At 38.1% G+C, this 15,443-nt stretch overlaps 1 protein-coding gene and 1 pseudogene across 2 annotated transcripts; both read right to left on the bottom strand.

Moving 5' to 3' along the window:
- Positions 1 to 2,185: 2,185 nt before the first annotated feature.
- LOC131781492 (uncharacterized) lies at positions 2,186 to 5,524 on the bottom strand (annotated as a pseudogene).
- Positions 5,525 to 7,783: 2,259 nt separating this feature from the next.
- On the bottom strand, positions 7,784 to 15,431 carry LOC131781527 (uncharacterized). Of its 2 annotated transcripts, none has more exons than XM_066174123.1 (7): positions 15,351 to 15,431; positions 12,677 to 12,799; positions 11,793 to 12,107; positions 11,290 to 11,342; positions 11,020 to 11,144; positions 9,988 to 10,025; positions 7,784 to 9,228 (listed from the first exon to the last, which is right to left on the bottom strand). In XM_066174123.1, exons 2-7 carry the CDS (start codon positions 12,723 to 12,725, stop codon positions 8,678 to 8,680), a joined length of 1,131 nt encoding a protein of 376 aa, XP_066030220.1. In that variant the 5' UTR covers positions 12,726 to 12,799; positions 15,351 to 15,431; the 3' UTR covers positions 7,784 to 8,677. The 2 variants fall into 2 exon arrangements, with proteins under 2 accessions (XP_066030220.1, XP_066030219.1); XM_066174122.1 differs by lacking the exon at positions 15,351 to 15,431 and adding an exon at positions 14,726 to 15,234.
- Positions 15,432 to 15,443: the final 12 nt, after the last annotated feature.

The raw sequence follows: 15,443 nt of genomic DNA on the forward strand, positions 1-15,443 counted from the left end.
ATGGACAATATGCATACAGATGTAAGGGTGTAAAGGGTTATTATGGTACGCAACAATTTTATGTGCTTTGTAGTTACTTTTATCATTTTCTTTTACCTTTAAATTCTCAGAAGTGATCAGTTTCTAGCTTTTTCTTACGACTTTTAACATTAACATTAACGTTTAAAGTTAAGGTTTTGTAACATGATTCAACTAAAACAGTCAAATTTAACATCGATTGAGAGACCTGGCCTTCTTTAAAACCGGGTTTCAGGTCATCTTCACGCTGATACAGAAGTTGCTCACAAAGTCAGAGCAAATCATGATTTACATATAAATTAAAACTACATAAGTTTTGGTTTGGGTCAAATAAAGAATTTAGTCGATGCCTTTTACTTAAAGTTACGAGTAAGAGCTCACGTTACCTTGCCATTCAAGACGTATAAGCTCGCTGACTCTGCGTCCCATGTGCCAGTATAACCTTTCTCGTTTGTTCCTATGACCACAGCTCTCCGCCCAGCAATACCCATCGTCGTTAGACACAAGTTTATCTGCACCAAGCCGGTTGAGAGAAGATAATTCACGAAGCTTCGTCAACAGTAAGGTCTTTCCTTCATTCGGCAGTTACCGCGTGCAGTTGTGAGAGCGCAATGTGAATATAATGAGACAAGCCTGTTTTGACTTTCAAATGAGTTCACTCCAGCAGCTAACAACCCCGCAGCGGAACACACTTTCAGTAAACAAAATTTGATTAATTATAAACAAAAATATACATGTTAGAGGACTATATATGCAGAAATAGAAGAAAAAAATAAAGAGGTTAAGAGAAATTGTTTATCATTTTGATTTTTGCGTGCTTATCTTCGAGATTTTTCAATTAATCATTAATTTGTTAATTTATTTATGGGTTCATTCCTTAAGGCATTCATCTATTAACCCTTTACACCCTAACATCAGTATGTATATTCTCCATACTGTTCTCTATACATTTCCTAAGGTGCTGACAAGGAGAATTTGTTTGACAATCAAGAACTTTTTCTAATTGGTGATCATTTCCTTTATTCTCCTAACCTTAATGTGTGATTCAGGGGTGATATTGTAAGGAGAAATTAGATGCTGGTCACTCTTAGGGATCAAAAGGTTAATTCTTTGGTTAGTTCATTTGTGCTCTTGCTCCTTAATACAGCTTTCTTGCTTTCTTTTTCCTGATTCGTTTGTCCGCTCACGTTCTGAAACTACAGGTGTTAAGTTGGGAAAGATAATGAGCCGCTGTTCCAGAATTTATGCCCGTGCTACTGACCAGAATTCACTTTCCGAGGAGAAAGGAGGACTGGATTCGAGAGAACGGTGGAAATCAACCTCGTTTTACGTGAGAAGATATTCCATAGCTAACCATTTATTTACCAGGTATAATGCCATTGCCAATTTCCTTTACATGGTATGGAAAGCGTACCAACATGTAATGTGATATCATATATATTGAATGAAGTTTACCTTACTAATTCCATTGCTTCCTTCCAGAGAATTCGGACATCCAGAAAACAACAACGGAGGGGAAGGGAGAGTTGGTGCAATTCTGTAGACATCTCTACCACCAATGCTGAATATCTGGGGGCTGCTACACGTACACATTTTCAGCTTACATCAGGTGTTGTGTTGTTTATGTTTAAGCCGCCGTGAATAACAATCTGTTCTTCTCTTTCAAACTGGACTTGTAACTACATAGAAATGTTAGGAACAATGTTTAAAGACATTTTCTCTAGAGGAGGACAGCGAAAAACAAAGAACTGTTCTTACCTGAAGCTTGATTTTCAGTGACACTTGGCGAATTTCCCCTTTCAGCCAACTCGTAAACCGAGAGATTTTCTACAGAGCGATTTTCTTCACTTTCATGAATGGTATGATCCTGAAAAAGCGGCAACCGAGCACTGGGTAAGTAGCTACCTCAGACCTACGCACCTCAACATGTTGAGTAAACAGAACAACTTTCAACCGAGCGCTCAGAGAAACTCAGGATTGCATTGGTTTTGCTTTGCTTCACTTAAGGATTGAATCAAAAAAGGCGCTTAGTGTTCAACTCATCAGATACGAAACCAAAACCAAACGTGGTCGTTTGCGCTTTTTTTAATTCAATCTGCGCTTCATGTAGTTTGTTTATAATGGTTCGATAAGAGGAGCTCAGCTAAGATTAGTCTAAATACTCAGTTCAAACTATACAAAACTCATTTATAGCCCGACCAACATAGTACAAGTGCAACATATACAGTAAACGTTTTAGCAGGCAAACAATAAAAAGAATGTACAGACACAACTAACTTACCTCGCTTATGGACTGCTGACCTTCGTCTGTTTAAAGAAAATAGAACAATTTTTTTTAATGATTTATGAGCTTGTTTAACAGAGACTGTTCTTAAAACTTCACCATTTTAGTCGGAAACTTGAAAATAAACACTCTACGACCATTTAAAACCTCATGTAGCCTCAATGGTGATAAATCCTTGCCTTGCCGTCTGATAATATGAAAGACAAAACAAAGCAAAGGTGGAATGGAAAAAGGCGAGTGGCCTGGTTCCGACTGGTTTTTCATTAACTGAGAAGATGGCTTGAGTTTTTAAGGCCATTCCTGGAGTTTATGGTTAAAGCTAAACCGATGCATTCCGTAGTTACTTTCAACAAGCAATTGAAAATTATGTTATTAACAAACCTCCCGCATCTACGTCTCTCTCGGCCGCAACACGGCTGCAAAAAGAAAAAACAAGTACACAAGTCTAAATTGTGTCGGTCCTCAAAGTAAAGCAACACAACACATTCAAATACCACCCCTCCCCTAACCCAACATTAACCCTTTCTTGATATCAGTTGACCGTTGATGGGTTAGGGGAGGGGTAGGTGACCAATTGCTTAGATGCTAACATTGATCATAAATACTTACACTAAATGACCCATCCGACGAGCAAGGAACAGTAACAGGATCGAGACAAGAATGACTAATAACCCCGCAAGGCTTCCTGGGATCACAGCTGTCACTATGATCGAGTTGCTGGTGCGACCACGAGACCTTGGGGTCGATTCTTTCTGGAAAAAAGTACGTTACAATACCATCACGTAACATCTTCGAGGAGAATCTTTAATATTAAACTTCATGATAATATAACAGCAGAGTTAAGCTAAGTCTGACGATCTATCAGAGAAAAAAAATATGTGTATTTTTAACCCCGTTTTTTCTACCTCATGTGGGGATAAAACTGATAAATAAATGAATAAATAAATAAAAATGGAAAGAGGGATATTTAGTCAGTGAGAGAAACTTTTCCTTCCATCTCGCAAAAGTGGTTTGCAAGTAAGTTCCCATTTCAATACTTATACATTATCCATTAAAATGTTGGTCAGAAAAAAAAAATTGTTTGCCCTAGTATAGGGTGTTACTTAGGAGTAACACAAACTTTTTTTTCAACCATATAGTAGTTTTCGAAATTATATCTTTAGACTTTTATGACGAACAGGGTAGCTTTTTCTTCGTCATTTCTTTGACTGAAAGTCCACCATTCATAGGGAGAATTTTTATGAAATAAATGACTTTTTTTTCTCGAAATATCTCTAACAGTAAGCCTTCATCTGGAAGGTCATACGTTGAAATTCAGCCACGAAACGATAAGGAAATTGATAACAAAAAAATTAACCATCAACCACATCAATTCCCAGAGCGCTTCCTTACCCTTCGTACGTTAGGCAGAATTGGTGTGCTGTTCATTTCGATGCTACCTTTGGCGTCAAAAATCGATTTAGACGCAACAATCTTAGTCATCGTCTCCGTTTTAGAATTTGAAGTCATTTGTCGGGAATCAAACCTCTCGTCGACAAATAGAGAAGGGGAGAAGATAATTATATGAGCAGTTGGTTTTGGCGTGAGTAAAGTTTTGCCAAATGAAGTAATCAACGACATTCCCTTGACAGATAGTGGAGCAACTCCTTCGAGAGTGGGTGCGGTGTAGAGGGGCATGGTTTGTCTTGCTTCAATTGAAAGCCTTTCCTCAGCAGAAGTTGATACTGTAGACGTGGAGCTAACACTTCGAGTTGGTGTAATTAAATAGGATTCCACTGGTAAGAAGTCGTCATGAGTTTCAGATGGTTTGAATGTAGAAGTATGCGCTGCTTGTGCTGGTGTGAAATGTGTCCCATAAAGTGAACCTATGGATGGGAATGAAAAAAAAAGCCAAGTCCATAAAACGATTGTAAAGAGGACACTATAGTTAATTCTATTTATACTGTAAAATATAAATATAGGCTACTTTCAATAAAGAGTGTAAAGGACACAAAGCAATCCGGGATATATTATTTTGCCGTAGCACGCCTTTTCATTGGTCTAGTCAGAACCAATCAGATACAAAGCTTAAACTTATCCTGACTTCATAAGATCCGCGCTTGAAGTCGTTGACGAGAGTTTAGTTTGAATTTACATCGTCTTCACTTTTCCTTCTTGATTTGCTGCCGTAATTATTTCGAGTTTAGTTTTTCGACATTCACTCTAAAGTCGTTCTTTTTTAATGAAAAGTAGACTCAACTTACACCTTTCGGATCCTCTGAGCTTGAACAGCAAACAAGGTTTCCCAACGGGCGGAAGACACGTCAAACCAAGTTTTATAACGCGGCCGTTGAGGAAAGTAGAGAAATTTGAAGCACCCACCTGAGAAATAAAAACGTGAAATGTTTGTGTAGATTCTTTTTCTTTACTAAAATATTCACCTAGAGTTAGCTTTTCGGCTTTTTCTTTTTTGCGGTGTGGCCAAAAGCTAAGAAAAAAAATACATTCAACATAACCGCAAAACTTTATCTTTTGATCATGATGCATCAGCCTCAATCGGCCTCTGCACGAAGACCGTGTTCCTTTAGGTAAATATGGTAAGATAGATGTTTGAAAAAATTCCCACTAAAGTAATGTTTCTTATAAAAAGTTGTTTTGTGATTGATGTAACATTTACAGTGCAGACGTTTCGCTATAACAAAATCATCGCAGCTTTTTCTCGGCATAAACAGCCCAAATAGCTTAGTCAAGAGAACATAAACAGTTTATATATTGCCTGTGAATATATGAAAGTCATATATTTGAACTGCGGTTAAAGACGTGAATATGAAAGCGATCTTCGCAATAATGAACACTACTTAAGCAGTAGTGAAAAGAAGGCCTGAAAAAAAAATTCAGGCCTGAATTTTTCTTCAGGCCTTCTTTTCACTACCGCTTAAGTAGTGTTCATTACTGCGAAGATCGCTTTCATATTCAAGTTTATATACTCTTGCTTCCCTCCAAGTGTCAGATTAGTAAAATCGACATTGGTATCGAGGTACTTGCCTTAAAACTGTAACTGTCTGTAAACCTTCCGTGTAAACTAAATTTGTTCAAAACGCTCATGTCGTCGATTGGACGCCATATTCCACAGTCCAGGTACTCTGAAGTTGACGCATCAATTGAACAGTTTCCACTCGGTAAAAAAACCGCCTTTTCCTCGCCGTCCTGCAGAATTCTTAATGGATCGTTTTCGCGCTCCATTGCAAAGAGAAATCCGCAGTCTGTTGAAAGATGGATTGGTTCCACAAAGTAGAGCCACTTATACGCGTTTTCTTAAATTATTAACGGTGGAGAGTGGGGCGGGGGAGCTGTATCACTCTAAACGATAATTTGTATGAGAGGGGTGGTCAGGTGGAAGATCGAGGTTGAGGAAAAGAACAACCTTTGAACGATGTCCATCTTATTTCCATCAGCATAAGCCTCTCCCGCCTATTATATACCGTCTTACACAATTCAACTCAGTGAATTTCTCTGTCAGTCATAGAAATTACCATCATTTCACGGCCCTACACTACCTTTCAACTCTTTTATCGAAAACAAGCGGTGCAATCTTCATACAGCTCGGTCCAAATAGGAAATAAGATTTTTAAATTTTAACATCGATTTCGACAATGGACATGAGCATGTGCCCTTAATAACAATGAGTAGATCGTTTTAGAGTAAACGATGGAAAGCATTTTCGGTGAAAAAGTATTTCAAGTCAGTGAAGGATTTTTAGGTCTTAGATTAAGACTCGGCAGATGTCGTTACGAGATTTTCTTTGAGGAAATTTTTCAAACTACAATGAAGACTTTATCAATACAAACTTCAAATGTGTCAATAGAGTACAACAAATCGTTAGAAAGTTGGAATTCTTCGGTAGGTTTGAAGGGAGATATATGGTCTCAAACAGAGCAAGGAACTAATGACGCACAACGTAATGAAAATCGTTCCAACAGTTATTGGCTCTTCAGATTCCAGTTGATCGACGACTAATCATTCAAAATGTTTTAATTACAGTGCCAAAGAGGGAAACTGATTTTCTTGATCAAAGCTACAAAAACTGGTAGACCATGAACGTAGATAATTCGAAGATCAAGGACTTTTTACTTATCGGTGATTCAAATGTCTCTAATTTCCACACTTTAGAAAGTTAAATTTCTAAACATTCCGAAATAGCTAGTTCCCTTTTAAACATATCTTAAGAAATGTTTAAAGGTTCTTTCGTGTTCTTTAAGCCAAGTTTATCTCATTTTCTTTTCTTTTCTGAAGAGACAATATCAACATAGTTATTCAATATCTTAAAACTGCATTATTGGGGTCGAGAATAGCTTTTGTGACGTAATTCCTATAAATTCGGTAGTGCTTATTTGCATTATTAAACCTCCTGCTCAGAATGTTATCATAATTTATAGGGATTTGATATCATATCATCATTATGTGGCCAGGGTTCTATATTCCAGATATTTTAAGAAAATAAATTGTATTTTTGAGGCTCCTTAAACTCTCATGGAAGCTTCAGAGATGAAAAGCGAAACTTAGACGGTATAAAATTCCATTCCCTCTTGAATTTCTTGAATTAAAAAAAATTACACAGCGGTTTTTCCATTTACCTTCTCCCTCGCGAAACTCTTCATTTTCAACACAAGTCCATTCACCATCAAACTGGCTAAAAGTTGAAGCTTCTTTTGTGCATTTACACATCTGTAAACACCGACTAGTTCTGTCTTGATCAACAGCATCAAATTCATCGCACTCAAACGAATCGTCATCTTTTCCAACAGTATTCAACCGAATTTTGTCCGTCATCTTGAAAAATGTCTCATTGCTCATATAATTTCCGTAAGTTCTATCAATCACCACAATTCCTGTTGTCATACATCTTCTGCTCGTTGCTATTGCCACAGTACCAAAAAAAATTACTAAATAGGCTGCTAACATCGTTCTCCATAAACAGATAATCAAACTTTCAATCTTCTGCAAACGGTACCCAGCTAGGAACAAAGAGAACACAGTTTTTCGTGCGGCAAAATTGCACTTTTTTTTCTCAAAACCTTTTCAATGATAATTTAACAATGCTATTTAAATAGAAAGTTCTTAATACTGGCATGAAATATCAACACGATACAGTTAATAGCTTTTCTTTTCTTTGCGGGATGTCTGTTTTCTGCCTTGGCCCTCATTCAATGAAAATTACAATTGTTGGGGTTTTAGTAGTGGAGGAAAAACTTGATACATAAAAAAACCCTCGTATTTCCAACCAATTACTGATCAATTTCAAATCGAATCTTAAAAGCATGTCGAAATCGGGGTTGAACGGTCAGGGAGCGCGGGGGGGGGGGGGGGGGGATGAAGGATTAATATTGCAGGGCTGAATGATGGGAAAAAAAATACTTCATAAGTGTTCCATGAATCAGCAAAAAAGTTTCTATTTTCTTCTAAATCTTATAATCAGTAATTAACGGTATATTGTTTGTTTGACTTGTTTAAGTACCGCAAGGATACCTGAAATACATTTTGCCGAAATTTTTCTTCTGATTTTCATGACAGGTTGCATCTTTTGGTTGCTTACATTTAACTGAACTGACAATGTATGACTAAATTAAATTTGTGAAAGAATTACAAATAAGGCAACAGAAATGTTCACCAAAACATCACAAACGTTCTTCGCCATTTTGAATTTTGCATTAATTGTGTACAGAGTAGAAGTGAGTAGCGATACAATAAATCAGTTCAAAGCTTGTTTAATACAATACTAAGCAGTGGTAGCAACCTATGAGAGAGTATAGAGAAGAAACGACAGTTGGAATAATAAAAAGTTCTTCGAGTTCTCGGCTTAGTTACCGGAGTTGTGATAAATATCTAAATTTTCGAGCTCTTTCCTTCATCAAACTCAATAAAACTAATTTGGCAAAAAACAAAGAACGGATAAAAAGCCAAAAATCTGTTTAACAGAAAACTTCGATACAAAATTTTCTCAGACAAACTATACTTCACGTCTCCCTTTCCCTTCTGGCCCACAGCTTTCTGATAGCGAGCCTTGAATGAGAATTTCAGTCAAAATAAGCTGACACAGATATCTAATTAAACGACTACAGAAGTAAACCAGCGGAGGCAACAAAAATAAGCTTTTCTTAAGGATCGAAAAAGGAAAAGGCACATGTTACAAAGGGCACGTGATACAAAAGCATCCAATAGGGAGGTGAAATGAAGGATACAAAGGCACGTGACACGAAGGATGGAAAGAACACGTGGCACAAAGGCCACAAAACTCAGGTCAGGGTACTTAATATCACAGCACTGAAAACACGAAACAGAAATTTATCACGAAAATACATACTTTGTTCATTTCTCAGTGAATGCTCTTTGAAGTGATTAATTATCTTTAATGAGAGGTTGATAAAATGATCGTGTTGACTTCTGTAAGGGTTGATAACCGTTAACTTCAGCGATTCCCGCCACGGGCGTGCAGCCACCTCCTGGAGTGACTACGGGAGCCTGGTACTCATTATTGGGGCTCTCTATAGAACAGTAAGAAGGCCCTTCTGTTTTAGGTCTTTCGGTCGCTTCGTCTTTTTTGTTTTGATAAGCAGTAGTGTAACTATAGCAGTATTCGTCGTCATTTTCCAAAGCATTTTTACCAGCGTTGTCTGCAAGTCTCTCAGCATTACGATCTTCCGTCATGGTTTCGTAATTTGCCTCATTTTCTCGTGCTCCAGGCGGCGGGAAAATCGTCGGGCGCACGCCTCGAAAAACAGGTTCGTCATAATCGGAATCAGATCGTAAAGGATCGGAAGGCCGTTCGGAAGGAGCCGACAAAGCGGATTTCCCATTTGTATCTGTCGTGTTAAGGTCCTCTAACACATGATACAATGGCGAAGTTGGCGAGCTGGGAATGGTCGTCGAGTAAAGCATTTCAGGAGTATCTATATGAAAGGGGAAAAAAACAGAGGTGAATTACCAGAAAACTTCTAAATTTGATCGGAAACAGACTTAACTAATATGAAGACATTATTGTAGCTTAGTCTTCAGTTGTAGTCTCGTACCTCATTCGAGCGAAGTCTGGGAAAGATTGAAATCTCAGCCGACAGAAGTAAAGGTTTGAACGAGCGGACAGTATCGAAGAACTATGCTCTAATTTCGGGTAAATTCCTATCCTTTCAACGGGCTAATAACCTTCTTTTGCATAATGCCGATGCTTCGTTAACTAAATTTCAGGCTAAGGGTTGATTAAAACTGTCCGCAATTTCTTATAGACCGGTTCTTAATGTACATGGAAGAAGCACTTTTTACCTTCAGCAACATCATGATTTGAAAATCTGATATTTTCAGCTGCATTTGTAGAAAGGTACAACGGATTTCATAACATGAATTTTCGTCTTTCAAACATATATAGCTTAACAGTGTACAGCTTCAAAAATCATTTAGAAACTTCTCTAAGAGACTCTTGATGTTTTTTACTTTGCCACTCCTTTAACTAGAGAAAGTAGTCTTATGTTTCAATATTTTTTGTTTCAATGCAGTAAATAAAGTCTTTTGTTTCAATGTTTCAAGCTTCAAAAACCATTTACAAACTTCTATATGAGACTCCTGTTGTTTTACTTTGCCACTCCCTTAGCTAAGGGAAAGCAGTCTTTTGTTTCAATGACAAAATACAATAAATGTGTTACCTAAACAAGGCATACCTGGCTCTTTAACTTGATTCAGACTTCCACGACTGGATCTTTTAGAAAAAATGATAACATGACAGCACTTCTAATTCACTAACTTGTGAATGGCATAACTGATAAAATGCTAAAAATGACAGACGTAATAGACAAATGGTTGCTCGTTTGATTGGTGGTTCGATCTTTTAAATGGACAGGTGGTTTCATTCGCCAATGGAACTGAATTTGATCATGAAACTGGAATGAAAATTTTGTCTTTATTTTACATGTTCACTCTGGGAACTTTTGAGTTGCTTGTTGGTCGAGTGGAAAGTTGAGTACTTTGTTGAATGACCGATTGATTAATTGCTTGATTAATTGACATTTCACGACTCAGAATAACTTATTGATAGACTACAGAAACTGTAATGCTGCGTCAGTGCGGGTATTACAAGAAAATTTGTTTTTATCCTCTGAGTTGATAATGTAAATTGGCAACCGTAAAGAATTTCTAAAGCTGCCGTTTCCAGCGTTTGCCCGCCGTCATAGCGAATTGCTGGGACGAATACTAGAAACTTCAGCTTTATAACCTCTTTGTAGATCAAGGCCAATTTATAATATCAACTCAGTTGATAAAACTAATACATCGTATATTATATTAAAGTTCAGATATAACGCACGCTGTCATTGGTTGAAACAACGTGCTCTATATTATCAAAGTACAGAACATAGAGCAAGAGAGCTAAAGCGTCCGATCATTTCTTGGACTTCTCTCTAGCTTTTGTTACTTAGGAAGCGACTAGAGCACTCACACTTCTCTCGTGCTCTAGCCCTCTCCTCCGTGCTTTACAACAGAACAGAGCACAGTCAAGGCTTCTCCATTTGTTAAATAAACTGACTAAAACATGAGAGATACACGTACGTATGAATAGATGGACGGACGGATGGATAGATTGATTAATTTTGTACTGAATTAATGGAAAGCATCTGTGCAAAGAAGAAACAAATGATGACGGAATGAAAAAGGAAAATATCGTCCTCTTGGAACAACAAAAAATATTTATTACTTACGAACGCCTTCGTCTCCGAAACCAAAGCAATAAAATTCCAAGTACAGCAACAAAAGCCACGCAACCCATCGTAATGACTAACACCAACATAGTTTTTGATCCACTCGTTTCAGTGGCACCTTTGTCCTGAAAGATCAATACAGCAACAAAATAAATGATCGGAATACTTCACTACGAAAATGAAATTCTTCATGCAACGCTAAAAATACTTAATGCGTATGGGAACGACTCTGTTTTTAAATCTGATACTATCGAATGCAATCTTGATTACCTGTGACGTCTCGTTTACTATTCGTCTTGTGTCTGGCATGGCACTCGTGTATTCTACAAAAAAAAATATCCAAAATATTGTCATCATGAACTCTGTTTTACTTTGGAGTAAAATGAATCCTCACAACCCTTTCCTACATTACATAAAAAATAAAGATGGGACTGGACTTGGAATTCCTTCGGATTCAAACTCTTGGTACCGCAAGAACGTAATTCGTATTCAGATCTTATTTCCTTATTTACATTCGTTGCCACTGCTAGTCCTCTTCGAAGCCGTTCCTTGTGGTGTAACGCAACTTCCAAATCCCAAAGAACGGCGGCGAAGGAAACAACTTCGTTAGATTTTATTCGTTATCTGTAGAAAGGTTGGCCTGCTTTGCAATCGTTCTTTACGTTGTCACACAACACTCCCCCTGTCTCTGGGCAGAGCGTTACGTGACATTCGAAAGAATAGCTAGGAAGGAGACTATAAAAATCAAGGGTACGTGCCCCCCCTTCCCTCACCTGTTTGCACCGTAGTTCTCTCCTCGTTTGGAGTCGAGTTTGTTATTGTTGATGTTGTTTGAGGCGTGGTACTGATATCCTTTGCTGTCGTTGTTATTTCCACAGTAGTGGTAGCCGAGGTCAAAGCTGATACCGTTGTATACCTTGTTGCGTTATGGACATATGCAGTTGTTGGTACTGTTGTAGGACTTGAGGGGCAGCATTTACAAACACAAGTTTTCCTACAGTTCTTTACAAGATCAGCAGCAATGGACGACGTCCAACAGTTCCCCACATTACTTTTACAGTACTGGTCATTGTAAATGTTGACACACGCTAAGATGTGAAATCAATTCATAAAAAAGTCGTCGGCAACCCCTTTTTTGACATACATCTTTCGTCTCGAAATGAGCATTTTAGCCTAAAATCGCTCTTAAACCTAATGACGTTCTTTGCTGAAAATTCCTTCCCCCTCCCCCATCAAGTCACGTTGACGCTGCATTTTGTTCGAATATGTACCACCTTTTTTCATTTTCACGTCGAAATCATTTCGATAAAAATGCTTTGGGAATACTTTCTTAATATGATCCACCAGTCCACTCCTTGAAGGCGAGTACCTTGTGGGTGTAATTTTCCTTTCTGACGTAAGCATCCATAAGGCCATCTACAACTATTATCATTACTATTTCTATTATCGTTATTCTTGCCATCTTTGTCATTATTACTGCCATTACCATCATCATCATCGTTATTGTTATGGTTATTGTTATCATAACTTGTCACTTTTTTGAGGAGGTCACGTTTACCTTAGGGCCCTTAATTGCATTGTACAAAACGGGTACTCATTTATTAGGCCATGGCAAACGCGTTACCACAACAACAACCTTTAGAAAGGCCTGACTCACCCGGTACTTCAGAACACACTTTGCAGCTCACCGGACAATTATCAAGCATCCACAGAGGATTTTTTGAACACTCCCCGATACCAGCCCAATCGGAACAAGAGTTATGGTTGTCTGTACAAGCACCTGAAACACCATAAATGTTATCAATTCAAATCGGCCAAAATATATAAGGCTCACTCCTCGATACAAAAACGAAGAAAGGTTTGTCCGATAGAGGGTCTTACATCAGTGCAATTTCTTACTTGCATTTGGGGGTGTGCGCTATTTCTTTTCTTTCTTTCTTTCTTTTTTTACCTGACAAGGTACGTCACGCAACGTTCTATGAGGAGAATTCGAGAAGAGGGCGTGTTGCGTGACTAGCCGAGTCCAAAGACGAGAGAGGGGCGGTGTCGTTCGTACGCCATTTCGTTCGTCTCCAGAGGAAAGCGTACTCCGACATCCGTCAGAAGGAAGTCATCTCGGGTAGATTTCCGATTACGAAATCCGAGCTCGCCCGATGTTGTCTTCCGTGATGAAGGCCCTATTTACCATATTAGACCCGCAAAACAGAGTAGAAACGAAACACGTGCTTCGTTTTCGCCCATGACTTCGTATTAGCCCTAAGATATTTGCTTTTTTTTTTCGTTGTTAACCTTTATTACAGACTTCACAAAATTTCTGCGATGCCTCCTTTTCGCGGATGGCCGATTACAACTACAACATAGTAACACCTCCACGAAATCTGTCAAAACTGAAAAAAAACTGATCTCCGAACTTCCCGTTAATTGTTTATTAAGATAATCATCGAAGTGAAATATATCTATGTAGTAATTTTTATCTATGTAGAAGTAAGCTAAAAGAATTTTTAAAATGTATTCATGAGAAACTGTTTCTTGTAGATCTTTCCCTAAGTACGCTCTTGCGTTTAGAATTGAAAATCCTCAAATAATATTGTAAAAAATATTATCGTAGAATATTTTCAATGATGATCATGGCACAACGCAGATAGAGAAAATGTAATAGGTGAGACAAGTCACGGATTATCCTTGTCGACAAAAGTAATATCGCCTGCTACATTATATTCAAACTTAATCTCCGTCCAATCGAGGTAATGTACAATTTTTTAATCAATTACCATGTTAGAAATAACAATATATCGCTTAAACTCTGAACGTAACTGCGTTAAATTTATTTCATCTGAAATCCAGAAGATTTCCGGTGTTTTAAAATCCTCCTTTCGACAGATTTCGTGATGATGTCATTACGTTGTAGTTGTGATCGGCCATCCGTGAAAAGGAGGCGTCAAATGTATTTTGTGGAATCTGTCATATAGAGTAGCAACGGAAAAAAATGCAAATATCTTAACGCTAATACAAAGTCCTTTCTACTCTATTTTGCGGCTCTTAAATGCGAAATAGGGCCTTCATGACAACATCAGGCGAGCTCGGATTTCGTAATCGGAAATCTACCCGAGATGACCTCCTTCTAACGGATGTCGAAGTACGCTTTCCGTCTCCAGAGGCTAAGAGCTTGTAACAGTCTACTGTGACGGAGTTTAAATGAGTGAATACGGAGTATAACAACAACTATACTGCAACGTATCTTTTCTAAACTATCTATCCTTTATAATAAAGTTCGGATATAACGCGCGCTGTCATTGGTTGAAAGAGCGTGCTCTATGAGAGTATAGAGCATAGAACGGAGCTAAAGCTGTCACGCCATCTGCCAATCGTACTATGTTCGACCTTTTCCGGGACTTCTTTTTAGCTTTTTCCCGATAATTGAAAGTGAAATTTCGGAACTGAAGCGAGCCGGCAAGTAGCAACAGAAGAATCAAACAAAGGTTTGTAAATATACCAGGCGCCGTAATTTACATTATTAAAATGTGAGCAGATACGAAAATCCTCAAAGAAAGTGGGAAGAAACACTCGACTACGTCTCGTGTTTCTCCCTACACTTCTTTCGTGCTCTAGCCACTTCCTGCGTGCTTTATAACAGAACAGAGCACAGTCAAGGCTTCTCTATTTGTTAAATAAAATTAATGAATTCAGGTGTACATGCCCGGCTTACCTGATGCGAAAAGATGTGGTGGGCCTACAAAGACGAGAATAGTGAAAACTGATGCTACGTTGTACATGACCATCCAGTTTCAAAAGAATTATCTGACTGCTTAACGATCGCCGGAAGCAAAAATGGCGTCGTTCACAAAATCCTAACGCTGCCTCGGTTATATGTAGCACGACAACGAGGTAGAACGAACCGTTTCCTTTTGCTGCACGACATTGAGGGGGAACATGTTGGTGTCATGCAAATATACTTGTAAATTCTTGTACCTTGTCTGAATTTATCAGTTTTCATACCACCCTCAGAGAGTGTTGACAGGAATTTTAAACGTGAACATGAAAGCGATCTTCGCAGTAATGAAGATATTCACGTCTTTATCCGCAGTTCACATATATGATTTTCATATATTCACAGTCAGGAACATTATAGGAAGGTTCTCCTCGCTTAGGAAATTTGGGTTTTATGTAAATCTCTGTTAATGGGTAAATAATACTGATACAAATAGCTGCGTGTTGAGTCAACCGTGCAGTTAATGCAAAAGAAATGTTAATGATTTTAGCAGACGCGGACCAGGACAAAAATTATTCCCACGCCACTACAAAGCAGAAAGTAAGAAATTTGTTCATCTTACCCCGTCCTTCAATCCCTGAATTTTTTCTAACCGGAAATTGTGTACCGTCATTCTACTTTCATTAAGAGAAAACCGTTAACGAATTTAAATGGA

Source organism: Pocillopora verrucosa, chromosome 11 (assembly GCF_036669915.1).
Source record: "Pocillopora verrucosa isolate sample1 chromosome 11, ASM3666991v2, whole genome shotgun sequence".
Taxonomy (NCBI): domain Eukaryota; kingdom Metazoa; phylum Cnidaria; class Anthozoa; order Scleractinia; family Pocilloporidae; genus Pocillopora; species Pocillopora verrucosa.

Coding starts and splice junctions, on each gene's coding strand:
- LOC131781527 (XM_066174122.1), bottom strand. CDS start 14,798: ATGGTCATGTACAACGTAGCATCAGTTTTCACTATTCTCGTCTTTGTA. Junction 11,343..11,792: donor GAGAACTACGGTGCAAACAG/GTGAGGGAAGGG, acceptor TTTTTTTTGTAG/AATACACGAGTGCCATGCCA. Junction 10,026..11,019: donor TTTCGGAGACGAAGGCGTTC/GTAAGTAATAAA, acceptor TTTTTCTAAAAG/ATCCAGTCGTGGAAGTCTGA.